The sequence below is a fragment of the Antennarius striatus genome, chromosome 19 (assembly GCF_040054535.1).
Source record: "Antennarius striatus isolate MH-2024 chromosome 19, ASM4005453v1, whole genome shotgun sequence".
In the NCBI taxonomy this organism is placed as follows: domain Eukaryota; kingdom Metazoa; phylum Chordata; class Actinopteri; order Lophiiformes; family Antennariidae; genus Antennarius; species Antennarius striatus.
In genome coordinates this window covers 3,152,055-3,178,146 of record NC_090794.1, presented here as the reverse complement: position 1 = coordinate 3,178,146, position 26,092 = coordinate 3,152,055, and the positions used below count along the sequence as shown (strand labels likewise).

The window sequence follows — 26,092 nt, the reverse complement described above, 5'->3', positions numbered from 1 at the left end:
CTTTAGTTCCCCTCTACAAGTAACTATTACCATAGAAACTGAGCTTCAAATATAGCCCACAAAAACCTTTGGTGATAAGAGTATTTGACATTGATTTGGTGTATTTTAACACACTGTAACTTCATTATGTTTCAAGGAGATTTATTAGTAAAAAGAGCTCAGAGAGCAGGAGCTTCCCCGTCACGGCTGAACGAATAGATGCAGGTGATTGGATGATAAGATACCAAATATCCGTCTGCCAATATTCAGACTTTGTAAAATGAGATATTTGATGAGATTCAAGTGCGTCAGAAAAAAAACAAAAAACAACTAAAATATTTGCTGCTCATATTTTTTTGCACTCAATGTTCAAATTGATGCGACTGTCTTCATCTTATTGTCTTAATGTTATATTTGTTCGACCGGATGGAATTCAGCATATATTTACTAAAATACCTGTTTGTAAAGCGTCTCAGGGTGAGAGCTACAGCGAGTTAATTCAATGTAAGGTATCTGTCTCTGTCTCACACACATTATATTTAATTATGCTCTAATCTGCAACCGATGATATGTTTACCAGATCATGTTTTTATAAAGCCTTCAGGAATGATTATTTATTATTAAATCATGCAGAACGAGTAGCAAACATAACGGCTTGCTACGGTACATTTTAGTTGCTGGTGCACAGCGAATGGATAGAAGAGGGTAATTCTAAATGCCCCCCTTTGATGTGAGGCCATTGGATGTTACCGTGCATTTGTTTAACGATATTACGATTTGACGTTTACTAGATAATGGTTTAAAATGAAAAAAATCAATCAATTCAGTGGTTAACTGAAATTATTTGTGTGATAATTAATCATCCTCTGTAATTTCCTGATCATAACTCCCTAAACGTATTACAGATAACCAATCCATCAGGTGTTAATGTGTAAAATAATGCCTCGACCAAGAACAACGCTTCGCTGCTTCATCTATAATCAGATGTGTGTATTGATCAGGTTTTCAAGCACCTTAAATGGCGCTTGTTTCGAAGCAGACATGATGGTGGCAGGTAATAACCACCATGCAGACATCCACATGAGTTTTCCAAAGGCGATGCTTTCCTTGCCACATTTCTACTGTAATTGTTTGCACCTCTATTTTTCTGTAAATAAAAGCCAAGGAGCGAGTGGATGTCTCGCAGTATTGGACCATGCGATCAGATGACTCGGCGACTTGAAGAGGAGGACTGTGCTTTTGTTTACCTCTTATTCTTCACGGCTCAAAGCATGACAAACAATGCACACACACCCAGCTTCAATCTAAAAGCACAATAATGCACTTATTTTCTAAGGATTTTGTGAGAATATCGCAAGATTTTGGCAAGGAAGGTAGTCCAGTTCCCCCCTGGGGGATCTTACCTGAGAGGAAAATAAGATTGAGGTTGTTGGCTCTCATCCAACCACTTATATCTGGTCAGCTAAATTTTTTTACCCCATTATGATGGTGGCTAAAGAATGACAGTATGTCTTTGTAATGGTATTTTAAAAGCCCATATCCACCTCTCATGCTGACTCTGCTGAAGAGACTGATCTGAAGCCCTGAAATGTTTCATAATTAGAATTAACGCGTCACCGCCGGCGTGATGTGAGACTGCTGTCACCGCTTTCACCTCTGTGTGCCACCGCACGTCAGAACGCTCGCTCCAATCTTTAAGCCTCTTTTGTATGTGTGGATGGCAACCAGATCTATCTAATCCTGCACAATTAAAAGGATTAGCGAATGCTGAGGCCTCAAACTAATGGCTGGATTTCATGTGCCACAACACACTTGGGAGAGCAGCATTTTTCGGCATTTCCATCACCGCATTGTGCAGTCCTTTTTCACTAAACCTCGTCAGGGTGGCAGTCCCAGCGTTTATTCAAATTATTAATTATTCTTGTTGACCACAATTTGATAATTAGAGGCTAAATGGATTCAAAAGTGCACTCAAGACCATCTATGAGATGCTTCCCTATTAAATGTAATATCCAGTGTTATTAACATATCCACTTCCATGCTCAAGTTGTGCTAATGAGCCAAGTGTTTGCTGTGCAGGCCAGGCTGGAGGTGCCATATGCCACCAGCCTGCTAGAGTCAAGTAAAAACCTCTTTCCTGCCATTTCCAAGTGGGCAGAGCCTTCAGAAATGAGACGAGTCAGGAATTTTCCAATGTGATTTTTAAACTGAAAGAATAATTAAAGAACGGAAAAGGCGGCCTTTGTTTGAAATCGGAACTAAAAGGAGTTAGAAATGATTCATGCGAGGCTTTTTGATCCATCTCGGTCACTGAAGTGATAAAGTTTGCCATGTGAATATCGAACCTCTATACGAAAGCTGCATAATTCGACGACATTTCTGATCCCTGCATGTATGTTGCATGTTATCCGACACGGCAGAGAAGCAGAGGGTGGTGGGGAAGCGTGTGAGCTTCCAGCGGCGTCAAGCAGCTAACCGCTGCACCCTGCCACGACCCGTGTCATGAGCCCCAACCTTACCTGACTGGATGCTGCTTTATCGCATTAGCGCTAGCGCTCCGAGTTCCCCGTGTGGACGTGCACCCACCTGGAAGGCATCACCACCCTGCGTGAGTCACCACACCCCGGCCATTAAAGCGCAGCAGGTACCAAAGGATCAAGCCTGTATGTTAATGTTAACCTCGGTGTATGCACACACACACACACACACACACATGTGCATGCACACAAACAAAGCTTCCCTCTCACCTGACCCATTCTGATCCTAAAAAAATCTCCCAGGTGGGCAATAGGCTGCGCTGACTGCTGCCACCCAGTGCATCCCATCAGCTGTGAAGATGTTCACCATGGATGCTGCCCGGGAGAACTGAAATCAATTTCACGCGTGACGGCGTAGCGATTAAAACTACACAGGTCGATAAAGCTGATTCTGTTTCCTGTGGTATGAATTTAAAGTGTTCATTCAAAAGATCAAATCAAGGACATGTTTGTTTTGTGTAGTCATTTTCCATTTATATTCACAATAATGTTATTTGGTAATGTGTGTTTTATGGGCGGGGCCTGACGTCACTATGAGTTACCTGTTTTATAACTTCTGCCTTGGTCTATGTTAGTTCTTCGTGGGTTGTTCTGACTTTTTAAAAAGTTTTTTGATGGTATATTCTGTTGGTTTGTTTGTTTATTTGTATTTAATCAATTCATTAACCGGATCTAGTATTGATTTTATATCACAATAACTTCAAAACGACAGGGTGCAACCATGTTAACCATGAAAATTAATCTTTTCAATTTTTCTTTTCAAATTTTGTGTGGTATGGTTACCGTGGAAACACCTCTTTTAGCTGACTTTTTGTGAGCATCTTCTAGCTTCACCAGACTTTACATATAAATTAACCATGAAAAGTTGCTGTGTCGTTTTATGATTTTGTGTTTTTCTACAAATCGTCATGTTTCTGTTCTGCTGCTAAAAAACAAACAAAAAAACAAACAAACTGTCCACCGTGGGAATAATAAAACCGTCTGAATCTGAGTCAGCCTTAAAAAAAAAAAAATCATTTACAGCGACAACAATCGATAGATGTACAAAGACCTCTCTTGTAGTGACGAACCTGCAGAGAATCATCACTTGAATCTGCAGTTCCCTTCGTCTTAATTATCATGCCACTCTGACAAAACCGGGCAATGACACCCCCCCCCCCCCATCCATCAAATAGAGCCGGTTTCATATCGACAGGGCAGAGCTCCAGGCTCAGAAACCCTGTTGCTGCAGGGATTGCCCCGGCCTTCATACGGCGAGGATTCTTCTCAGGTCTGCACTGCATCACTCTGCCAAGACTAAAAGAACCTTTTCGCTGCTGTTTTCTTATACACTCTGTCCCCACGGTGGCCCCCCCTTTGTCTGGCCAGGAATCACTTGTCACTTTTATCACCTTGTAAGCAAGAATCACAGAGTCTGTGGCTTTTACAGGCCTGTGGGGATACATGTGCTGTAACTACACACATAAAACCACACACACGTGTCTCTCAAGACGCAGATGAAATCATTTTTACGCTGCTTTTACACTCCTAATGGTTCACAACGTTTTAGGGGTTAATTAAATCATCGTAGCTTCTTCACCTCCTGCGTCTCCCTGTCTCACTCCCCCCTAACCTCTCTCGCCCTGGCGTGCCCCTTCATCTCTCTCTCTCTCTTTTGTGTGTCGCTCCGTCTGACTCACGCAAAACGCGCACAGACGCACAAACTGTCAATGACCGCTCGGAGTCTGTTAATTCAGCTTTCGTAACACACTCTGACACATCGACGCGTTCACAAGTGGACGTTTGCTACGGGACAGCTGCGGGATTTTTGTAGCTACTACTGGCATGATAGATCAGCAGGGTGACAGCAACACACGCTAACACACTGTGCCTGACACACACACACACACACACACACCATTGAGGTAATACTACAATAGCTAAAGCACATCCGTCAATGGTGCAATGCTTGTTTATGTGCCTGTTAAACACACCGTTATATCCCACAAACACACATGCACACCCTGGCCCAGTTCCCTCTTATGAAGCAGCAGTGGGGGGGTGGGTGTGGGGGGTGGGTGGAGTGAAGTGGGGGCAACAGCTCCTGAGTATCTCCATGGAAACAGGCTGGAGAGCAGCATATTCCACTCGACGTACTGTCAGAGACTGAGGATGAATCCAGTTTGTCATTAGGGGAGCCGAACCACGCCACACACACCGGGAGGCACATTCCATTTTTAATTGCAAGAGATTTTCTATCAAAAGCAGACAAACACCTGAATGAGGGGTTTCCTCATGCTCAAAGTAGCCGATACACACACACACACACACACACACCCCTCAAACAGCCCACCGGACTCTGACAGGAGGTCCTCTCCTGAGACCGATGCCAGATTGTACGGTTTTCATGCACGGGTAACGCCGCTGCATCCTTATCGTCATCGATTCTTCCTGCAAACACTTGGGATTCACATCCGCATGTGTGTGGAGCATTCTAGAGTCAGTAACACTGATGATGCACTGATTAATTATATATTCTGTTTATGTGCATAAATGCAAATTCAGGAGAGAGTTTGCCGTTGATGCAGCTTCAAACATCGTTGAAATTTGGCCAAACTGGCTCTCACTGCTGACCATGTGGCACAAACTGGTAGTCAGTCGTTAACAGTTAAGTTAACAAGGCAGAGAGGATGATGGGACTCACTCGCATGCAGGAAGTGAATTACGATCAGTTGGGTTTCCTACTTTGGTCAAATGTGAGTTCATGTTTTTTCCGTAGGTCCTCACAAACCAATAAATTGTACCAATGGAGCTCTTGGCTGCCGATCTCCAGCTCACTCCTCTGAATGCTCTATATTCAAACTCTTATTCACTCTTCCACTCACTCATACACCCACACAACTTCTCTCACTACCTAACATGGTATTGTACAAAACACCACTAGGAGGGATTAGAAGATGAGAATGTGGATCCTAGTTATTTCCATCCAGCTTCTACTGAGTGCTTCTTCTTTTCTCTTTTTCAGAGCTGGCCAAGAAACATTAAGATCACACCGCTGAGATGAAAGTTTGATGATGATCATGGGAGGGTACATCGGGTCACACTAACGGTAAAAACAACTGGAGACATGAGTCAGGATTAAAAGTAAGTATGAGCGTTTGATGTGAAAAGACACACTATATAGAGGAGATATGCGAGTGTCAAATGTGATTTTTCATTTAAACAGAGGAGCTACAACTTAAAGTTTAAAAAAATTTTTAAAAAAGCAACTGAGGCAATAAAAAAGAAAGAGGTGTCACCAGCAGGATGGTGACAAGTCAGAGGAAAGGTGTAAAGTTGTAACCCCTCAGGTGAGCAGCGAATCATTACCATGTTAATTGCAGATGATCTAGGATGTTACCCCCCCCCCCACCCCTGAGGTGGCTGTCATCAACACCCTAACTTCACTTTGTCGCTGTCATTTTTGCATTTCCTCTGTTCTTGAAATCGGAATCTTTTTAACGGCAAATGAGCAATTTTTTTTTGTGCAGCCCTTGAGATTTAAGTGTGCAGCTTGTAATCGGTGCTAGATTGTGCAACCGTCAGTAAGAAAAGAAAAAAAAAAACCGAGCTCCTCCAACAGAGAAGACGAGAGACGAGTCATTCCAGCAGACAAAATAAATAAATTTAAAAAAGCTGCATACCACATGTTCCCGTGGATGATCGCTCTTTAAAATTCAGCATAACTGGCTGATGTTTCTGCTGCCGTCCTGCTTCTCGCACCCGGCAATGAATCAGCTCGCCAGTTAATGGATGGTTAATCATTTCATCCTGACCTCCAAACCCCCCCGCGAGCAAAACAAAGAGAAAACATGGCATCAATACCAAGATGCACTGTGGCGGTAATCCCAAAAACAAACACACACTCGCTCTGTGAGTAAATCTGAGAGGGTCTGTCAACTAGCAATTAAAAAAAACAAAAAACAATCATTTTTCAAATAACTGTTTATCTATGCTCTAAAGAGTAAATAAACACGAATGTCCCGCTGGGATTTTGAACGTAATTTATATGACACACTCTCCAATGTGGAGAGTGTGTGTTCCGTCCCAACTGGACCTCCTTCCTGTCCCCACCGTGATGCACATGAAACATTTAACAAAATTTAATTAGTCCGTCTGTTGGTCGAACCGTCAGCCCAGCTCGCCGTTCAGATCCAAACAAACTAAACAGACTGACAAATTGGGTTTGCATATGCATGTTTCTCATAGGACGACTACTAATTGGTTCCAACGGTTCAGCAGAACCAAAATCTGAACGCTGTTTGTTCGTTTGTCTGCTGGAGAATCGAAGCAGTAAAGAGATCCACGCGTGAACTACCTCCACATCGCTATGTCGACCCCGCCTTGGATGGATGCACATACATGCGCCTTTAGCTCACTGTTTGCAGAGCGTATTAGAGGTGGGGTGAAATGCTGCACATGCATGTTTGTGTTGTGTGACTGTTTGTGTCGCGACACGAGGATCGTGGCTTCCAGAGTATCTGTGGATCCGCCGCTGCACGTCAGAAACAGGCCTGCAGGCTGATCTGTATGCAAACATGAATGAGAGTGAATGTATGCTTATGCTAATGCTTCTCCAGTTTCTAAACAACAGCTCTGTGCAAAATGGAAGTCAATGTCATACATACACACACACACACACACACACACACACACACACACACACACACACACACACACACACATACAAACACACATGCACAAACACCTAGTGCAACTCTGAAAGCCAAAAGAATGTAGGGTTTGAATATCTCTGCAGTCTCTATCTCATTCTGTGTGTGAGTGTGTGTGTGTGTGTGTGTGTGTGTGTGTGTGTGTGTGTGTGTGTGTGTGTGTGTGTGTGTGTGTGTGTGTGTGTGTGTGTGTGTGTGTGTGTGTGTAAGTCTGCAAAATTTAATTAACACTACCTTACAGTTCATGAATGTCTAACAAAGCTGTCAGTCTGTTTGCCTGAAAACATATGTTCTATCTGAGTCACAACTCTAACATTATTTAAAATAAATAAATAAAAATATTTTTAAAAATTATATTTTTACATGATACTTATATTTTACATTTTATTTCCATGACAACAACTTTTGACTATTCTTTCGAATGTGTTTGGTGTTGGAATCACAACTTGTAATAAGAGGTTTCCTTCTTACACAAGTCGTATATGTACACCAGGAATGACGTAAAACATATCTCATGCTCGTTGTAAATGATTCCAATTTTTTTTTTAATCGTTTCCATGGCAACAAGTTGGTGTTGAAACTGACTTTGAAAGAGCGAGAGGCTTGTTACCGGTGTGTATCCGGATGAATTTGAAGCTTACAGGTCAGATAACAAACATATATCCTTGAGAAAGTCATTATGCCCCCCTCCCACACACACACACACTTTCTATAGCACATATTTGATCTTCCAAGCTAACCTGAAACATCCATGTAAACACACCCCTGAAGGCTGCAGGTTTCTTATTACAGGTTTCCTTCCATGTTTAAACTGAACTCGGTGTCACACTGAAGCCACGAGGTGTCCAAACAATGGAGACGGCGTTTTTTCAATGTATAAGATGCTATGTTGACACCTTTGCACCTTCTTCATAGGAGGGGGGGGGGGGGCTCAGTAATTGGATAGGCTGCAGGCACATGAATGAACATGAGCACAGAATAAAAGAAATAAAGCAATATGAATAGAATGAAGTTGTTTCGATGCGTGGAGACATTTTTCATGCCGTCGTCCCACATCTCTGTGTGAAGGGTGACGTGATGAAGATCATGAACCCTCATTAGGTCACATACAGGTTCAGGCTTTGAGGTATCAGACCCAACATCACCTATAGGCTAGAAGCTTTCAAACACCATAGGAGTAACTTCTCCTCCTCCTCATATCCGTCATCTATTAGATTGAATCCCCTTTGATTCCTCCCTTCATGCTGAAGCCTCTCTACCTGCGACAAATCAGATATGAACATGAATTGTTCCCTCTACAGCCAAACAGAACAGTCAGAAGTGATTACGTAATGACTAACTAGCGGTTTACCATTAAAGACGTCCGCTCAGTTATTCACAAGCCAGGGATTCTGACAATGTCAGCGCTCCTAAGAGGATCGATGGAAAGCTGTTTGGCCCCGTTGTCAAGATGAAAATCCCCTTGTTGCCCGTCGAGAAGCCTTGCTGGAGGAGCAATCCCTCCCACCTCGCCGGATTCAGTCACACACACACACACATATGAACACACACACACACCTGCACAGACTGCTAGGATTGAGGGGAAGGAGAGATACCACCACCCCCCCTCCACAAAAAAAAAAAACTGAAAAGATTTAGATAAAAATGAACCCCTGAGAGCATTTTTTTTTTCAATCTGTGCATGCTGAGAGGAATACTAATCTGCTGTGGCAACTTTTCATCTACCTGTTAAATCCACAGACACACACACACACACATACGAGGCAGTAACCGATGCACATAAGAAAGAAATCTCATGTATCAAGCAAAAGAAGCTTTTTTTTTTTTCTTCTTTTTTTTTTTATAAAGACAGAGTCTTCCTACCTTGCAGCGAGTCTATGTTCCGGAGACATTGGAGCACGTATGCAGCGTGTCTTTCAAACGATGACGGGGAAGCGGCGGACAGTCATGCAGAGGTGTTTCACATCTGAGGATGGAACGGGGAGGGTGATGGGAGGGAAAAAAGCAGGATTCCTCCTCTGTGTTTCTGTCCCTTTCTTGATTTTTCTGGGGGTTGTTTTTTTTTTTTTTTTTTTTTTTTTTTTTTGCAGCCCTCAAAAGGAACGAAGCTTTGACAGAGGAGGAAAAGGAGGAGGAAGAGGAGAAGGTGGAGGAGGAGGAGGAGGAGGAGGAGGAGGAGGAGGAGGAGGAGGAGGAGGAGAGGGAAAGCTGAGGAGGGAGCAGTCTGCCGGGCTGGGCTGCTGTGGATCACCTGGAGCAGTGTTGAGCTCCGCATTTACTCCACCACTGCAGCAGTGCGAGGCAGCGGGGCGAGCTGCGTGTTGCTCCCACGGACTGACGCAAAACACGAACCCGGAGTCTTCATCTGCTGGATTCAGGATTCTGCAGCTCTGCGTGGCTCCACACGCTCCTCTCCCCATCAGCATGCAGACTCATGCTGTCCTCCTCTTCCCCCCTCTCGTTTCTATCTGCATCTCCGTCTCTCTGTGGGATTTTTTTTTTTTCCCCACCTCCCTCAAGGGTATTTATAACATGTTTTCATCTTATTTGGCGCAAAAAGGACTTCTGGCCCCATGTGTTTGCACGTCTGGTGATCTTGGTCATAAAACCTCAGCCAACCTCACGCCCCCCCCCACCACCATCCCCACCCCCCCTCCTGATGACATCACTCGTCCGGCTGATGGGGAGAGAGTCGTTTCCTGGTCTTGTAGGGATCTCGCTGATGTCACTGAGTTCAGACACGTTTCTCAGGCCATGTGCAGGTGTTTTAAAAGCCAGAGGAGAACGCTGAAAGTTACGCAGGAATACCAGAATCCATGCTCCAACTTTGGGTAGAAACCGGAGCGATCCAAGCAAATCACGAAATGAACAAATTTCCCATCTTTCAAACTGCCAACTATCTCCTCCCAAACCCTCACATTCCCCTCACGTCCTCCCTCCTTCACCAGCCTCTCCTCTGTCCTACAGCAACGGCGGAGCATCTGAGGTTGAGAGTGGAATAAATACAGATTTTTGGAAGGGATCATATTGATTTCAGGTCTAATAAGACTTATTAATATTCTGAGGAAGTCGAGACGCCACTCAATAGGAACATAGCTGCTCCTTCACAGGATAAAAAAAGGATGCATCAGCAATAAGTGATGCAGATAATTAAAAAAGAGGTCCACTCGGATGAGGACACAGGAACATCAAGCTAAAAACAGATGAATGACCTCATGTGGGGGTCAAACCAGACTGGATAAGTATCATAGGTGTCATCTGATGAGTAATTTTCAGGTGAATGCTGGGAAAGAAATTATCTTTAACATCATTTTGAGCTGATGTTCCAGTTGGAACGATCACATTTCTCTAGGGTGGTTGCTGCGGCTACCGTGGGCCCTGCGACCTCCACGCCGTGAACCCTTTAGCCGACCTTTCTAAGTGCATGTACTGTACATGCTAATGGCTGAGCGTGCTATCCATTACGCCACAGCGCTACCGCAGATGTAATGGATTTTTAAACACTTTTACTTTGCAATGTGTAGTTTGCAAAACCTAGCTATTAGTTTGTATGAATGGAAGCACCCCATCCCTTCAGGTGAACCTCTAACCCTCAACATAAAAGTAGTAGAAATTCATTAAACTGTTAAATTCATTGTCCTGAGAATTGAATTCTGTTAAACCAAGAGCATAAAAATGATTCCCCAGTGTGGGAGATTATAAAGCAGGTTAAAAACGTTAATCCTGTTTATAACGAGTTATTATTCCTCATGTGGTCTCTGTAGGGTTTAAAATGAGGAGGCTGTGATTCATGGAGCACAAAGAACTTCAAACCTAGAAGACATTTCTTTCTGTAGATTAATATGCCCGATCATTATTAATCGTGAGTAGCAACTACGTCGAAGTATGACGGTTTGATTTGTCACTAAATACAACTCTAGGCTTGCGTGGTTGAGTTACTTTATTATGAAATAATGTGGAAATCCTGAAAAACTTTTTATTCTCACGTAGCCCAGCGCAGATATTTTAGGATTAGGTGTGAAACGGGGGCTCAGCCTCCTCTCAGCTGACGTCAGATTGTTCACACAAGCCCACAAACGTCTGTCTCTTCCCAAATGTTATACGTTGAATAACTTAAATGGTGATAAGGTGGTAAATGACGCATGCGGAGTCAGGATTGTGGTTACACTAGTGTGCTGCTCTGTACCCCAATATACACGAGCTGCGAGGGCACTGAGGTCATCTTGACTCGTGCGTATGGTTAGAAAAAGATTCCTGATTTGAAAACTTTGTGATCCGATGATAAATTTATCGTTATTCCTGCTGAAACAAACTGTTTGGCATTATAAGAAACTGAGAACGTGCTTGATTCTAAACGGTTTCTAGTGGATTCTAGAATGGACAGATTTTTGTATCCACTGGTGGGTCTGTCGGGACAGCTCCGAGTAAACAGCCCCACCTAGTGGTAATACCCTGATCTGAAATATTAAACATGTATGCATATTCAAAGATTAGAAACAGAAGGCATGTTAACACTTTTCTCAAATTCTCATTACGCTCATTTTAGCTCCTTCTGCAAACGTCATAAACGGCATCAACGCTCCTGCGTTATGTTCCTTAAAAATCATCCACGTCCAGTCATTAACGTTCTGCCTCAACCTTGAGAAAAATGATGAGTAAGCTCTGAGGACGGCCGATAAAGACAAAAGCAAACGAGGAATGATTCTTTAGGTTATGCACATCAAACGAGCAGAGACGTTCCCACAGCGGCGCTCATCTGGAGCCTATGTGCTGACAAAAGCTGTAAAACCACGGCAGGACTACACACACACACACACACTCACACACACACACACACACACACACACACACACACTCACACACACACACGATTAACTCACAGATAATCTGTGTTGTGTGTGTGATCAAACATCCGTCAATCCATTCGTAATGCCTAAAAAGACCTGTTTTCAAAGTCTAATTAACTCACAGATGATGGTTTCAGTGCAGCAGATGCGGTAAAAAAAATTCTCCTAAAGTCTTTATCTATGTGTTTTGACTTGGAACGACACTGCAACATTAAAATTGCAAGTTAGAAGGATATTACTAGTATTTAATAGTAAAAACAACTAAACTGGACCTCAAAATGTTTGTTCTTTGTTGAATTCTGTAGCAACAACCTGTGGTGGGTCTGGATTCATACTTGCATAAATGAAATTCCCTTCACTTAAAAGTCATTTCATCTGGGCTTCTAGCTTGAAACATGTCAGTGATGCTATTTTTTTGATGATGGGAAGCAGAATTTGAATCTATGACGTCCAGAAAAAGAAACACAACGGACCCCTGCGGTGCTTTTTTTCCCTCAGATGTTTGTTATTTTCCCCCCAGTGGACCATTCCTGGCTTCTGATTGGATGGTTGGCGGATTTTCTGCCTCCAGAGTAAATCCATCTTGTGTCAGACCTGAAGCTGAGTCCTGCTGCTGTTTGTCCCGTTTCAGTCCAGATGTGAATAAAACTTCCTTCTTTTATTAAATCTGGTCCAAAACTGTCCCACCCTGACCTCCCTCTGACCTCTGCTGAGTGAAGCAGACCTGCAGAGTTTAACTGCAGTCATTAACCGCCATCTCCTTCATGCCTATTGCCCCGACTCCACACTCATCACAACAGCTAATACCCCCACCCGCGCCTCCACCCCAGCCACATTGTGAGCTTCGTTTCCTGTCTTTGTCATCTTGCAGGTTGGATTCAAATCTGTGGAACGTTTCAGCGTCTTGCAGCTCATTGTTTGCTGCCCACGACTTCATCCATTGGGTTCTGACTCCTATCGGCTTGCATTTAAGTCTCAATAAGCAGCAGAAGAGAGAAAAATATGGAATGAAAGTTTACCAAACGGACACAAATGAAGACGTTATTAACACGTTTTGTGCAGGAAAATGGCGCACATTAAAAATATGTCAAATAATTTAAGGAATGTTTAACAGAGGCCTGGAAAGACGTTGGTTTCCTGTAGTTTTTAAACACCAACACGAAAAAGTGATTGATCTCCTTTGACATGAGTGGAAAAAGGGAACGCACCCCCAAACTGAAGCCGCCTGTGAGTGTGAAGGCATCGCCTCGTTGTGTTTGACTTGAGTCACCCCTCCCGCCTCTTACCTGAGTCCTTCTCAAAGAAAAGACAGCAGTGAGTCTGCAGTAGCCATGGTAACACCTGTGACAGATGAAAAGATGGATGACAGATATAGTACAATAAAGCTGAGTCACTGCAGACACACACACACACACACACACATGCGTACACACACACACACACACACATTCATTGACAGAATGGAGGGCAGGGGCACAATGGGAACATGTAGGCATTGCAGACAGGAAACCTGAAGGAGAAGGTGCCCACCCCCTCCCCACCCCCACCCCAGTCATTCACAAAAGGGTTCTTCTTACCCCCGCCTTCCTCCTCCAGCGCACACCTTCATCCTCCCTCCTCCTCCTCCTCCTCCTCCAAATAATTCCCACCTACACACACAGCGCGTCGGAGAAGACTGAACAGCGCGTTCCTGAACGACTTCTTTACCTTTTTAACGTCAAACAAATTTACAGGTGGAAGTGGGGAAGTGTGGAAGCAGTGCATTCTGGGGTAGATCTGGAAATGTTGACAGCTTGCGTGTCACATTTGTTTTATGAAACAATTAAATCGTGTTTCTATAATAATTTCATGTCTATTATAGTTTCGATCGGCTTCTTTTTTTTTTTATCTACCCAGAGTTTAAACTACTCTTAGCAGTAACCATGCGTGATTGATCCGGTAACTGTCAAAGTTGGGTCCCCCCCAACCCCCCGCCTGCAAATTGGGATGCGGGGAAAACACACAAGGGTGGAAGGGGGTCGTTCTCGCCCCACAGAACCTGTGTCGTGGACCAGGTGTGATGCAGATGGGGCCCCAGGTTGTCCCTAACGGGCTTCGGGTTGGTGCACTAACGCGCCGCCGCGCCTCCTCCCGTCTTACCTTCTTCAGCGCTGACATCTTCCTCCTCGGAGAAGCTCACTTCTTCCTCGATAGTAAACGGGTGGTAGATAAATGACAGGCGGTCATGTCCCCTGGTGTCCATCATGTTCATCATCGCCTCGCTCGTTACAAACAGCTGCAGCAAAGCGACCAAAGCGCTTTCCCATCATGACGGCGGCTCTTGTGCGTCTTTTCCTCCGACGCAACTCCCCGTGCGGCAGCGGACTTCATCCTCTGGAGATGAATTAGAAGGCGCTGATGTTGTTGTTGTTGTTGTTGTTGTGGTGGTGGTGGTGGTCACTGGTGGCACAGCTCCTGTTATGAAGGCAGCTTACATCAGACGCCATTTTCACAAAGTCTTCATCTTCAGCATCCTGATAGGATTTCACGGAGAGAACTTCTCAGCGCACGGACGCGTCACAGTCAGGACGCGCAGCGGGGGGGGGGGGGGCGGCTGCTTCACTGACAGATCGTGAAATGTCTTTACAAAGAAATCGAATTTGATCAATCAGTTTAGTCTCTTCAAATACGACGGGGCGTCAGAAGGGCGGGGGTTGGACGTAACGCTCTTCTTGGATAGGTTGTCCACCTTTACGCAAATCACCATTTTATTGAGAGACGTTGAAGGAAAAGAGATGTTCGTCTAAATGAAAATCAATCAATCAATCAATCAATCAATCAATCTATCTATCTATCTATCTATCTATCTATCTATCTATCTATCTATCTATCTATCTATCTATCTATCTATCTATCTATCTATCTATCTATCTATCTATCTAAACATAAAGATACAAAATTCAAATGCCTTACGTAACGTATGCACCCTGATGATTATATGAATAATAATAATAATAATAATAATAATGATAATAATAATAATAATTTTGTAAAATAACTTTATCTGTGAATTGTTACCTGAAATAATTAAATGATCTATTTAATTACGGTGTTGTTCCTCCACATTTGCACTTTTACTGTTGAAGAGATTTTAAGTGAGGCACTATTGAGAAGGTTCCTTAACCCCCCCCCCCCCCCCCCGAAAAAAAAACACAACTAGTTTTGTTTTAAACTGCCTGAAGCTTTGGAGGAAGAATTTATTCTAATAAAACTGAGTGGGTTTATCGTGAAGAAACTCAGTGAGAGTGTTTTCCAATGCTCAGAAACTGATTTGGTGGCGGGGAGTGGTTATAGGTCACCGAGGAAGTGTGTGGGCACGGTGCATAAAAACAGCCAGAAGCCAAGAACTGCCTGCATTTCCTAACCTTTGCTCACACTCCTGAGAAAAATAGATTTTACAGTCTTGTAAATCAAACTGCACTTACAACATTGGAACATTGATTGCATAACCTTTGCAACAATGAAACGCGAATATTCGCTCTTGTGTTTTTTTTTGTTAGTCAGAAAATGTCAAGTCTGTGTAGGATTTATTTAAATAATGTAATTTAACAGTATAAAAAAATAAAAATCTGAGTTGCTCCTACGTGTGAGAAACTAATCATTGTATGCAACTTTTTAAAAGGGACAAAAAAAATCTACCAGAAAACAGAATTTTAAACAAAATCAAGTAAATCGTTTATACTTATATTAAATATTAAATATGTCTCTCCCATTGACAATAATACAGTAGTCCTTTCAGTTCTGAAGTTGGCCACTAGAGGTCAGTAGAGGTCACTGCTCTGTCCATGGTGCTGATCGATCGGCGGATGGATGGATGGATGGATGGATGGATGGATGGATGGATGGATGTCACTACACGTCTTCATTACCATCAAGTCTTTGCATATTCATCAACTTCATCATTTAAAGATTTTCTCATCTAGGTCCTCATGCGATCTTATAATTAGTTTCCTTTGTTGGTTCTGTTGGTTTCTGTCAACAAATTTTCAGTTGTTGATCATTACTCAAAGGTCCTTCTCGTATTCAGTGTCACTCAATAATTTGCCCTCACTGGAGCTGAAGAAAGAGTTGTGTTTTTCAGCTCTGTGTGGGTTTATTCTCATGACTTAATATTTTTCCGGATGAAACTTCCAACAGCCAAGTGTGTGAACATTTTACAAATTGATCTGGATCCTAGAAAATCATCAATATCCTCTTCGGAACTTGTCTTTCTAAATAATTTTGTGTCATCTGCAAATAGATTAATTTCCGTTTTGAAACTTTACGATTGAATTTTCTGCACACTTGAGTTCTATTTTGAGATTATTTATTTCTTTACCTGTCACGTGGATATGATTGGTATTTCGTGACGTAATCAAGACCACGTGAGGCTCAGCCCAGTTACCTGCGTTTCACCACACCTGCGTTTAAAGCTGATCAGCGTCCTGCGGGTTGAGCTGCTTTCCGGTTCGATTTATTACCAGAGACATGAAATTTTATGACATGAATATATGACTAAATTAATATCAGTTCATTTTCTATTAATCCGATTATTTTATTCGTGTGAAATCGGTTCGAACATGAAATAATGTCGTCGCTCACGTCAACAAAACGTGCGGCTGCTGCGCATCCAGTCCATGTCTGCGTCTTTCTGTGCGTTTTGTCGCATCGGATTTAAAGGAAGAGCAGTTATTGGAAATTACCGAACTACCCAAATCAGATGATCGTCAGATAGTTCGATCTCTGTGACCGTTCGGTGGATGAGAGCTGGATGGGAAACGCGCAGCGACTATAGATTTGTCCTGCGGTGAATTTTGGAGACGGGACGCAGAATAATCCGGAGGAAGGTGGGGAGTGGGGGGGGGGTGTTCGAGGCTACCAGAGAGGAAACTGGAGGGCGGCCAGCTGCATTGACAAGGTAGGACGAATAAAAATGGACGAGTTCCCGGGTAAAATAGATGGGGGGGGGGATCTAATCACATGCGCCGGTTTAGGTCGTTATTTTTGGGGAAAACAAAAACACGATTCCAAACTTCATTCCCCGGCCGAGTGGGCTGATAATTCGTGGATTCGTAGGCGCAGGACTGTCACGCAAAAAAAAACAAAAACCATTTCGTACTTGACATTTTATTAAACACTCTTGATGGGTTGCGCATTTTGCTCCTAGTAGTCAGATTTCGTGGTATCTTAATCGTATTCTAGTTTAAAAGAAGATCCATCAAGGCCAGTGGACGTCAGGTAGAGTTTTTTTTTAAAAAACCTTATATTTTTTAATGTGTATCTTCATAATTAAATATGCCGAATGATCCATAGAGATGCTGCCGACGTCATGCTGAGGTGAGATCTGACCTTTAGTGGATCCGGCTTTGCTGAACAGCCACCAGAGATTTAAATCGTTAAATCTTTCAATGGGGTTTGGTTGGTTCTGTTCACCATGTGACACAAAACTCATCCTGGCTGTGTTTACACTGTGGAACACATGTGGACGGCTTTGCTTTGTGTATATGACACTGTCTAAAGGTGTGTAACTATTTTATGTTAAGATTATAATCATAATTAAGTCAGTAATTTAAAATATGTGAAACATTCATATTTGATCATGCTTAGCTTCAGACAAAGCTAACACTAACTGATCAGAGTCTAACCAACAAAAACTCAGCACAAGATTTTCCCACATTTACATTAAAAACAGCAAATTTTGTATATTTTAAACAAATTATTTGTCAGAATTTGTAATTTTTTATCACATATTTTATTTGAGCTATGACTCTTGTTTTCTGCTGAGTCAGTCAGGGGTGCTTTGAGGGTTCAGCGATGAGTCACATTCAACAAAGTCTTATTTTTACCCCTCCTGTCCAGACAGCATCTGACGTCACAAACCAGAGGACACGGTGAAGAACGGCGAGGGCAGCCCCTCTCCAGGTGGATCATGGGTAACCACAACAGCAGAGAATGTCGTGACACCACAGGTATGACGTCACATGACAAGTCCTGAACATTCGACACCCTACAAATGATGTCATATCCTGTATGATCACAGACACTTTGCACCCAGGAATCAGCAGTTTTGAATCAAATGCTGGCTCTAGTCACACAGAATTTGGTTAAACTTTGATTCGGGAACATAAATCTTTGCTTGCGCCTCCAGTTTCCTTCAGTTTAAAGCCTGCAGTCATTTTGACTCCCGTACAGATCCGCCCCGCGACCTCCTACACCTCTGCTGCTGACTCTGTTTAATCCTCACGTCTGTTTAAGATGCAGCTCCTTGTTTGCCTCTCCTGGCTGTCGGAGCGGTCCCACATTGAGGATGAGAATAGCCTGCCCCGCCACAGCCCGGCAGTCTCCACCATGCTGACGCCGCAGAAATGATGAGTGTGCAGAATCCTGCACCGCAGCAACAAGGGCAAGGAAGATGAAGGAGCGTGAAAAGATTTGAGCTGGAGCACTTTAGAACTAATGCACGCTATAATAAGAAGCGGATCGTCGTTATTGCACGAAAATAGCACGGCGGTGACATCACTATTCGAAGGCGTGAGGTGTTTTAGGCTGTTTCTTCATGCAGAAAACAAACTGCATGGCTAAATATCAATAAATTAACCGTGGAGGGGAATGCGGATGCAGAAAAGTGTGATTGTATAAACAGTGAGAGCTTATTGTAAGATCTTATTTCTTCCTGGAAGTTGACACATGGGGGTACAAGTGAGTGTTTGCCCATCAACACATTGGCAGGAGAGGGTTTTTGCTGCATTAGTCAGGGGCAGATGCTCGGCGCTCACATCTGCATCAAGGAAAAGAACGGGAGCTTTGCATTCAGCTGACTTTTCAAGGACAGGACGGTTTATCTTCTGCCTCCATGACGTTGGTCAATTTACAATTTATTGCCCTCCTTTAGTTTCGCCATTGGATTTCTTCCACACGGCTCCGACCACTCCCTCAGAGGCAGAGCTGTCTGCCATGGCCTTATCCTCTCTATCATCCTCCGATAAGCCACAGACGCCGTCGCCAGCCGGCGGCGCCACCCCTCCCTCCGCCTCTCCGGTGGCTAACTGGACGCAGAAGCTGTGCGCTCCCTCAGAATGGGCTGTGATCAGCGTGGACAGGGTCACCTGCTCGGAGGCGAATGCGAGCGAGGCGGCGAGCAGCCCCATGTCCCTGCCTCCGTCGGGGGGGTCGCCCTCAGAGCGGAGCTGGCAGGAGCGGGACAGCGGCCTGGAGCCGCAGGCTGCCGACGAGAGAGCAGGGGAGGAGATGACTTTGGTTTTGGTCAGTCTGATGGAGCATTACGGGGCGTCTCTGGGTCTGACCCCCAACGCCGATGTCACCACAGGAGCAGTGGGTAGGTCCTGATGCAACTTCCTAAAAACTATGCATTTTTGATTCAAGTACAAGGACTTGAATTTGTTGTCTTAAATCCACTCTGGACCGATCAGAGCTGCTCCGGCGGCTGGTGACACAGAAGGATGAGCTGGCGGAGGAGGTGGACACGCTGAGGGAAATGCTCCGGGTGAGTTAAGATGGAAGTCATGCTCTGTGAGTGATATTCAAGAGATGAGACGAGGATTAGAGCCATAATAATGATCTATTTCTGTGTTGTCGTCTGTGACAGAGAGAGAGGCTGGAGTGGCAGCAGTTCCAGGGTGACCTGCAGGTGGCGGTGTCCGTGGCCGACCGGCTGCGGGGGGAGGCGGAGGAGGCTTTAGGTTTGCTTCAGGAGCGCCACAGGGCGGTGGAGGAGCAGCTGGCCCAGGCCCTCAGCAGACAGCAGCAGCAGGATAAGGAGCTGGAGAACCTGAGGGCCGAACACAGAGACACCCGTAGGAAACTACATGAAGTCACCCAGCAGGAGCATCCTGAAGCTCTGAGGAACACACACGGATTAAAGGACGTATCGCACTGTGTTCAAGAGATGGAGAGACAAGACTCCAAGGAGGAAATGTGTAATATGGAGGAGGGAATACCCCAGGAAGCTGAGGATGAAGCTGGACATGTTGAAAAGCAAAAGGAGAACGGGACTAACCAGGAGGTGGGGCAAGATGTTGGGAATCACCATCCTGAGGAGGCAAATGGATCGGAGGGCACGCCGCTGAGAGGGAAGGGCGTGGCGGAGGGATACCTTCGCAGTCTGGCCGCCCTGGAGAAGAAGAAGGAAAAGCAGAGAGATCCGAGGAAGATCGTGATGCTGTCTGAAAGATCCTGGTGAGTGCACATTAATACTGACAGTAGAGGAAGTTTCATATCCTGACACCAGCTAAAAAAAACCCCAAACATCTTCTAGGAGTCTCTCTCGTCTCGTCCTCCCCCCTGACGGCTCCGGTGAAAACGGAAACTCAAAAAACACAAGCACAACATTGCCTCTGTGCAAGGTAGAACACGTCCTGAATTTACATCGGAATCCTTTTTAAACAGCCATCAGATTTCAACGCACAAATATTTCTCCATGCTTCCAGAAAGAAGTACCACAAAAGCAGAGGAGAATGGATCGCATCCTCCAGCGGCAGGACAGCTGGTCCAGCTTTTACACAGGCGAGCGCTCTGGACCACCTTCAGATTCATCTTGGTCAACAGGTGACAATTTTTAACACTTGTGTTCTTTTGTTCTGCAGGAAAACAAGATGAGGACCAAAGCTCGGATGGCATCAAGTAAGGAATTTTTTTGGCGCTTCTCTTAAAACTCAGTTGAAAACGTGATCGTAAAAAACGTGGCTTTGATCTGTTCTGATGGCTCGAGATGTTTTCTTCGTCCTCCAGGCCTCAGGACGGCTTCAGCGCTCTGCTGAGGCGTCACGGCGGCTCCAGAAGAAACTCCCTGCTGCGCTGGTGCCAAGGTCGCACCCGAGGTTACAAGGTCAGAGGAGGAGAGGGAGTCGGGGGGGGGTGGGTAAGCTTCTAGACCAGCTGTATTTTCTCCTCATGATGTTTTTACGGCAGAACATTGAGATCACAAACTTCAGCAGCAGCTGGGAGGACGGCTTGGCGTTCTGTGCCGTGTATCACACATACGTACCGACCCTCGTCCCGTACGACGCCCTCAACCCGGCAGACAAGGTGAATATGTGCAGACGATGGATGCATCTGAGGATGTTAAACCCTAACTTTAACCGTCTGACTCTGGTTCACAGATGGAGAACCTAGATCTTGCTTTTAAGACGGGAGAGAGCGTGGGGATCGCAGCCACTCTGGTGAGACGTCTCTATACCAAATTTCTTTCCCTAAAATAACTCCTAAATGTAATTAAACCACTTGTCTCCTCTAATCTTCTGCTTGTTAACGGTGTGACAGACAACAGAGGAGATGCTGAAGGCAGACGGGCCCAACTGGCAGAGGGTGCTGGGATACGTCGAAAGCATTTTCCGCCACTTTGAAATGTGAAGGTCTTTCCTTTTCGTCGTGGTTGTTTTCCATCATTATCACCAGAACCGATGTACTGGTGGATCCCAGAACCCCTCAGCTGATTTTTAATTATCAAAGCAACGTTCTTCACTTGCTAACGATCCCCGACACCCAGGAGGAAGAAACCAAACCTTGTTGTGTTTTATTTTTCTACATACCAAATGTTCTCTAGTCGATGACGGACAAAACACACAAAGATGTCAGATTTAAAATCGGTTCATGATTGAAATCCGGAACAAAACACCTGCTCTTGTAGTTACTTTCACATCGGTTACTGGGTGCACTGGTTTTGCACAGTTTGCCTTTCAAGAAAAAACACTTAATTTATAAACTTGTGTTGTAATTTTAAGTGATCTCAGAATCTGGTGCACTTTAATCTTGACTAGTATTTATTTTTATCACCTTGATTTGTCACAAAGAAACCTGAAACCCAGGAAGAGAGCAGGTGTGGAAACAGATGTTAGAAAAGTCATGTGTTAACCTTAAAAGGGAAGCTGCCTTTAGAGGAAATGCATAGATCTTAAAGTCTGTGAACACTGGTATTTTTAAAGATGTGGTAAATATAAAATGTTGCTGAAGCCTTATTACAACAATAAAGTTATGTATACGAACATTTTCCCCCTTTTCACACATTTTCTTGATAAAAACCACACGACAGTCTCACAAAAAAAATTTAATGTATAACAAAAGTGACATTTCTACATTTGACGGTATATAAAAGTGGCGTAAGACGACTTAAAAATGTCATTTAAGGAAAATATTCAAGGATCAATGACGTGAGTAACGCGACAAACTCTGAAAAAGCAATAATTTAACATGTCCTCATAAGGATGGTTTAAATAACAATGTAGATTAAATGTCTGTTTTTTTTATAATAACTCCATTATTTTTTAGGAAAGAGGAATGAATGATAAACATGTTTGGAGGACAGTGAGCTGATGAAGATCCAAAGCATGAGATTTATCCTTAGCAATGAATGTGAAGACTTCCTATGAGGCGGGAATGGCGCCCCCTATAGGCGGCGTGGACAGCGGCGGCAGCAGGAGGGACTTCAGTTTGACGGACATGGCTGCGATTTCTGGATCCTGTGTTTCATACATCTTCACCAACCTGGCAAACTTCAGGACGCCTGGAAGGGAGGTAGAGAAAAGATAAGTGCGAAAAAGATGTGTGATCTCTCGTGAAGGACGTGAATGATATGTGAGAGGAGGACGGCATTTTCCAGCCCTGAACTAAATCCAATTCTTCCAGCGCCGCCCTCTGCTCACCCTCTCCTTCGTTGTTGAAGCCGTACGCTTTGATAACCTCTTGTTGGATCTGCGTGGCCACAGGAAGCACCAGCTGCAGCATCTTGCCCATGTCGTTGCAGGCGCTTTCTCGAGCCTCTTCCATCCTCGCCGCATTCTCTGGTACAGAGAAGGCCTGGATGACCTCACTTAGGACCACTGTGAAAGAAAAGCATCAGGAGCTCAGCTTCTATGGCATGGATCATGTAGATAATGTATGTTATTTCATGCATAAAAGCACATTGGGATACACATACAGGAACTGGGTGTATTTATGACATTAAACGTTAACAACCAGTACCGTGCAGTTCATGTCATGTGTGTGATCCTACTCACCTCTGGTCTGCTCTACAGTGAGGGTGGGCTGCTGTGCTGGAGCTGAGGCCATGTCTGCAAATAAAACAACCTAATCAGAGCATTCATGAGCCGGAAGGACAAAAAAAAAAAAATTATAAACACATTTTGAGGTTGACTCAAGCAAAGTAATCAATGCACGACATTGACATTCAAAAAAAAACCCTTAATAGTCTTAACATTTAATTTAAGGAATCATCCTTCATCCTATATTTCAATTTCTTTGATCATACTGTAGTTCACAACCGAACATGAACTATTCCACGACAGCACACCAGCATTAGCTTCTCGGTTCGATACTGACGCATCGACGATCGCTTTTCGATCGATAGCTTAGAAGCTAAAATCAAACAGCGTTACCTTTGGAGAAAGTCGCACACCGAAGCTAAAAGGCATCAACAGCTGGACATGGAGGTGTAAAGGCGTGGGAACCCACCACTGATCAAAAACTAGCTTGCAGCAAACCTGTGGGTTGGGGAAATATCAGATTGCGACAGTTTTGCGACAGTCTGAAGCGTTTTACGACACAACCTCCGGCACAGACAGATGCGGATGTAAAAGGTAAACAAACGACTTGAGACGGTAATAAATGAGCAAGAATGTCGTCTGAGATCAAGTTAAAGATGTGACAGCAAGTGAAAAATACCTTTTGATGTAGAATGATTTTATATTAAAGGAAATCCGCCATGATGAAGCGCTGAGTAACTTCTAAACTTTGGAACAGCTGTTCTAGCTAAAGCGCGGCTACTAAAGCTAATAGAACCTGACGCTGCTAAAGGGACTGGTCGGTTGTATCGATGGAGAAGAAGCTTGCGGATTTTAGAGCCAGACGACAGGCAGAAAAAGCCGAGAAAAAAGATGAAGACCGGACAGTAAGTGACCCGGTTCCCCGGACAGACGATCAGCCCAAAGCAGAAACAGAAAACAGGAGAGATTCTCCGCAGAGCGCCGAGAGAAAGGTGAGACGTGGCTGCGGATCCACGGACCTGTCGTTTAAAAGTCTGAACAAGCGCGATTAATTTTTAAACATTTATAAGTGAATGTTCATGTGTGTACAAAATGTGGAGAGAAAAAAAATGCCGTTGTGAACGGTCAATCAAAACCAACAGTGGAACCTTCAAGTAACGCTTCGAAACCTGGAGGTTTTTAGTTGATGTGAAAATAACATGAAAACATCAGATTCTGGTGAAGGTAGTCGTCAGTTTTAGTTCATTTAATTGTCCATTGCTGACAGCGATCTCACAATTTAAAATTAAAAACCTCATTAATGAATTGACACACACATTACTGATGGTGTTGATCCACATTGACCTAACTGCCCCCCCCCCCATGCTGCCCCTCCTCTGCAGGGCCACACCGACTGGCTGCTGGACAGCGCTCCTGGAAGATGGCTGGCATCCAAACAAATTGTCTTCTCAAACGTTACTTTGCTCAAAGTGCTGCTGTGGCTGGTGCTGCTCGGGCTGTTTGTGGAGCTGGAGTTCGGCCTGCCGTTCTTTGTGATCTCTCTCTTCTACTGGCTCCATGAAGGACTCCGTGGCCCCACGGAGCGGGAGCCTGGAGAACTGAGCGCTTATTCTGTCTTCAATCCAGACTGTCAGCCTCTGTTGGGCTCTCTCACTGCGGAGCAGCTGGAGGGGGAGATGGGATACAGACCGCTGGCTAACAGATGAAGCGCTTGATATCTGCACATTTATATCAACCGATCAGCTGTTTTTGTCTTTTCGGAAAATGTTAACGTTATTCTGAAATGTGGATTGACTTTGGGAAATAATTGTAATATACTAACTCCGCATTAAACATATGAAAAAATTGAGCTTTGGTCTTCAAAGTTTTAAACTGTGTGTGTCTCATCTCTGAATGTGATGAAGTAACTCCTGGTTTGACTTCCAGAGGAGAGATTTTTCAGACAAGTGAGATGGTTCGCTCCAGTGTACTTCCGCGTTTGTTCAGAAGTCAATGCCATGGAAACGCGTGTTCAGCTGGGACGAAAAGACCATTCGATAATCAATATTACATAAATTGTGTGTTTAATCTAGAGATGCCGTTCTAATTAGGTGCGTTAAACATATAATTAGACTATTTTTAAGCTAATATTCCTGTTTTGGGCGCAGCCCTGATGACTGTCCCCTCTGCTGAGACGCTGCTCTCTGGGGCTCCTGGCCACGCCCTCCACGCCACTCACCCCCTCTCTGATTGGTGTAATTTCTATGGAACTCGTTTCCAACACCCCTAACCCCTCTCTGATTGGTGCACCACGACCCGACAACAGCACCCATTGGCCCTTTTCCTTGGTTAGTTTCTTATTGAACCATTTTATCTTAAATTTGACTTTCACAATAATTAATTCCCCTTTCCATCTGTTTTATTGTTAGTTCCCCTTCCCTCTACGGGTTGTAACACCAGTGGGGGCTCGTCAGGCATTTCTAATTTAAATTCGTTACAGGATTCTCGGAGCCAAATTGAAAGTATTGTGGCTTGGATTTCGAATTTTGGTAAATTCCAGTTATTGATTATTGTTAATTGGTGCAGCTGTTAGCAATGTGGCAGCTTCGTCTGGATAGATTCTTAGCTTCTCACACTCACTCAATTTGGTAAACGATTTAGTTAAAACCGCGCATCGTTTCAGTCTCACTGTTTTCAAACAAATGTTGAGGACTTCCTGTCCTCTATTAGCAGCCCTGGTCCTGAGACCATTCCCTATAATATATGTATATGGGACCACCATGCTCTGCTGGTTGGATAAGGAATGGCTCAGGAGTCGAGGTGGATGGATCCGTTGTGTATTTATTCTTAAGAACAATCAACCACACACAGGAATAAACTGAGTGTTGGTCGGGACACAGACTCCAACTCCACTACAGCATACCAGCTTCTCTCTGCTGTACCCACAGGGACCGTGTACGGGTTTGTGTTTAATTACAATAACTTTATGCGCACACAATAATCACAATCAACCTTCACATTCAGTCACATGTGTTAGTAAATCA

The 26,092-nt window shown here is 44.1% G+C and overlaps 4 protein-coding genes across 5 annotated transcripts in view; 2 read left to right on the top strand and 2 right to left on the bottom strand.

Annotated features, from left to right (window-relative positions):
* Positions 1 to 9,749, bottom strand: part of dlgap2b (discs, large (Drosophila) homolog-associated protein 2b) — a 42,289-nt gene extending 32,540 nt beyond the window's left edge. Inside the window, exon 1 of the mRNA XM_068342288.1 lies at positions 9,071 to 9,749. The gene's annotated coding sequence lies outside the window, so the exon portion shown is untranslated. The remainder of the gene's footprint in view (positions 1 to 9,070) is intronic.
* Positions 9,750 to 16,812: 7,063 nt separating this feature from the next.
* LOC137613496 (cytospin-A-like) lies at positions 16,813 to 22,007 on the top strand. Of its 2 annotated transcripts, XM_068342769.1 has the most exons (12): positions 16,813 to 16,990; positions 17,932 to 18,041; positions 18,965 to 19,408; positions 19,503 to 19,576; positions 19,679 to 20,268; positions 20,348 to 20,435; positions 20,520 to 20,595; positions 20,676 to 20,712; positions 20,821 to 20,917; positions 21,001 to 21,117; positions 21,192 to 21,251; positions 21,352 to 22,007. In XM_068342769.1, exons 2-12 carry the CDS (start codon positions 18,002 to 18,004, stop codon positions 21,439 to 21,441), a joined length of 1,713 nt encoding a protein of 570 aa, XP_068198870.1. In that variant the 5' UTR covers positions 16,813 to 16,990; positions 17,932 to 18,001; the 3' UTR covers positions 21,442 to 22,007. The 2 variants fall into 2 exon arrangements, with proteins under 2 accessions (XP_068198870.1, XP_068198869.1); XM_068342768.1 differs by lacking the exons at positions 16,813 to 16,990; positions 17,932 to 18,041 and having other exon boundaries at positions 18,535 to 19,408.
* Positions 22,008 to 22,128: 121 nt separating this feature from the next.
* grcc10 (gene rich cluster, C10 gene) lies at positions 22,129 to 23,589 on the bottom strand. The gene is made up of 4 exons (XM_068342770.1): positions 23,463 to 23,589; positions 23,085 to 23,138; positions 22,731 to 22,907; positions 22,129 to 22,591 (listed from the first exon to the last, which is right to left on the bottom strand). Exons 2-4 carry the CDS (start codon positions 23,134 to 23,136, stop codon positions 22,452 to 22,454), a joined length of 369 nt encoding a protein of 122 aa, XP_068198871.1. The 5' UTR covers positions 23,137 to 23,138; positions 23,463 to 23,589; the 3' UTR covers positions 22,129 to 22,451.
* Positions 23,590 to 23,630: 41 nt separating this feature from the next.
* On the top strand, positions 23,631 to 24,941 carry saysd1 (SAYSVFN motif domain containing 1). Its single transcript, XM_068342919.1, has 2 exons — positions 23,631 to 24,061; positions 24,452 to 24,941. Exons 1-2 carry the CDS (start codon positions 23,900 to 23,902, stop codon positions 24,773 to 24,775), a joined length of 486 nt encoding a protein of 161 aa, XP_068199020.1. The 5' UTR covers positions 23,631 to 23,899; the 3' UTR covers positions 24,776 to 24,941.
* Positions 24,942 to 26,092: the final 1,151 nt, after the last annotated feature.

Bases quoted from the DNA above. Each gene is read 5' to 3' on its own strand.
- saysd1 (XM_068342919.1), top strand. From the start codon at position 23,900: ATGGAGAAGAAGCTTGCGGATTTTAGAGCCAGACGACAGGCAGAAAAA. The intron at 24,062-24,451 runs GTGAGACGTGGC...CCTCCTCTGCAG, and splicing joins CGCAGAGCGCCGAGAGAAAG to GGCCACACCGACTGGCTGCT.
- grcc10 (XM_068342770.1), bottom strand. From the start codon at position 23,136: ATGGCCTCAGCTCCAGCACAGCAGCCCACCCTCACTGTAGAGCAGACC. The intron at 22,908-23,084 runs GTGAGTAGGATC...TTTCTTTCACAG, and splicing joins CACTGTAGAGCAGACCAGAG to TGGTCCTAAGTGAGGTCATC. The intron at 22,592-22,730 runs GTGAGCAGAGGG...CCTCCCTTCCAG, and splicing joins CTTCAACAACGAAGGAGAGG to GCGTCCTGAAGTTTGCCAGG.
- LOC137613496 (XM_068342768.1), top strand. From the start codon at position 18,760: ATGGGGGTACAAGTGAGTGTTTGCCCATCAACACATTGGCAGGAGAGG. The intron at 19,409-19,502 runs GTAGGTCCTGAT...TGGACCGATCAG, and splicing joins TGTCACCACAGGAGCAGTGG to AGCTGCTCCGGCGGCTGGTG. The intron at 20,596-20,675 runs GCGAGCGCTCTG...TTTGTTCTGCAG, and splicing joins CTGGTCCAGCTTTTACACAG to GAAAACAAGATGAGGACCAA.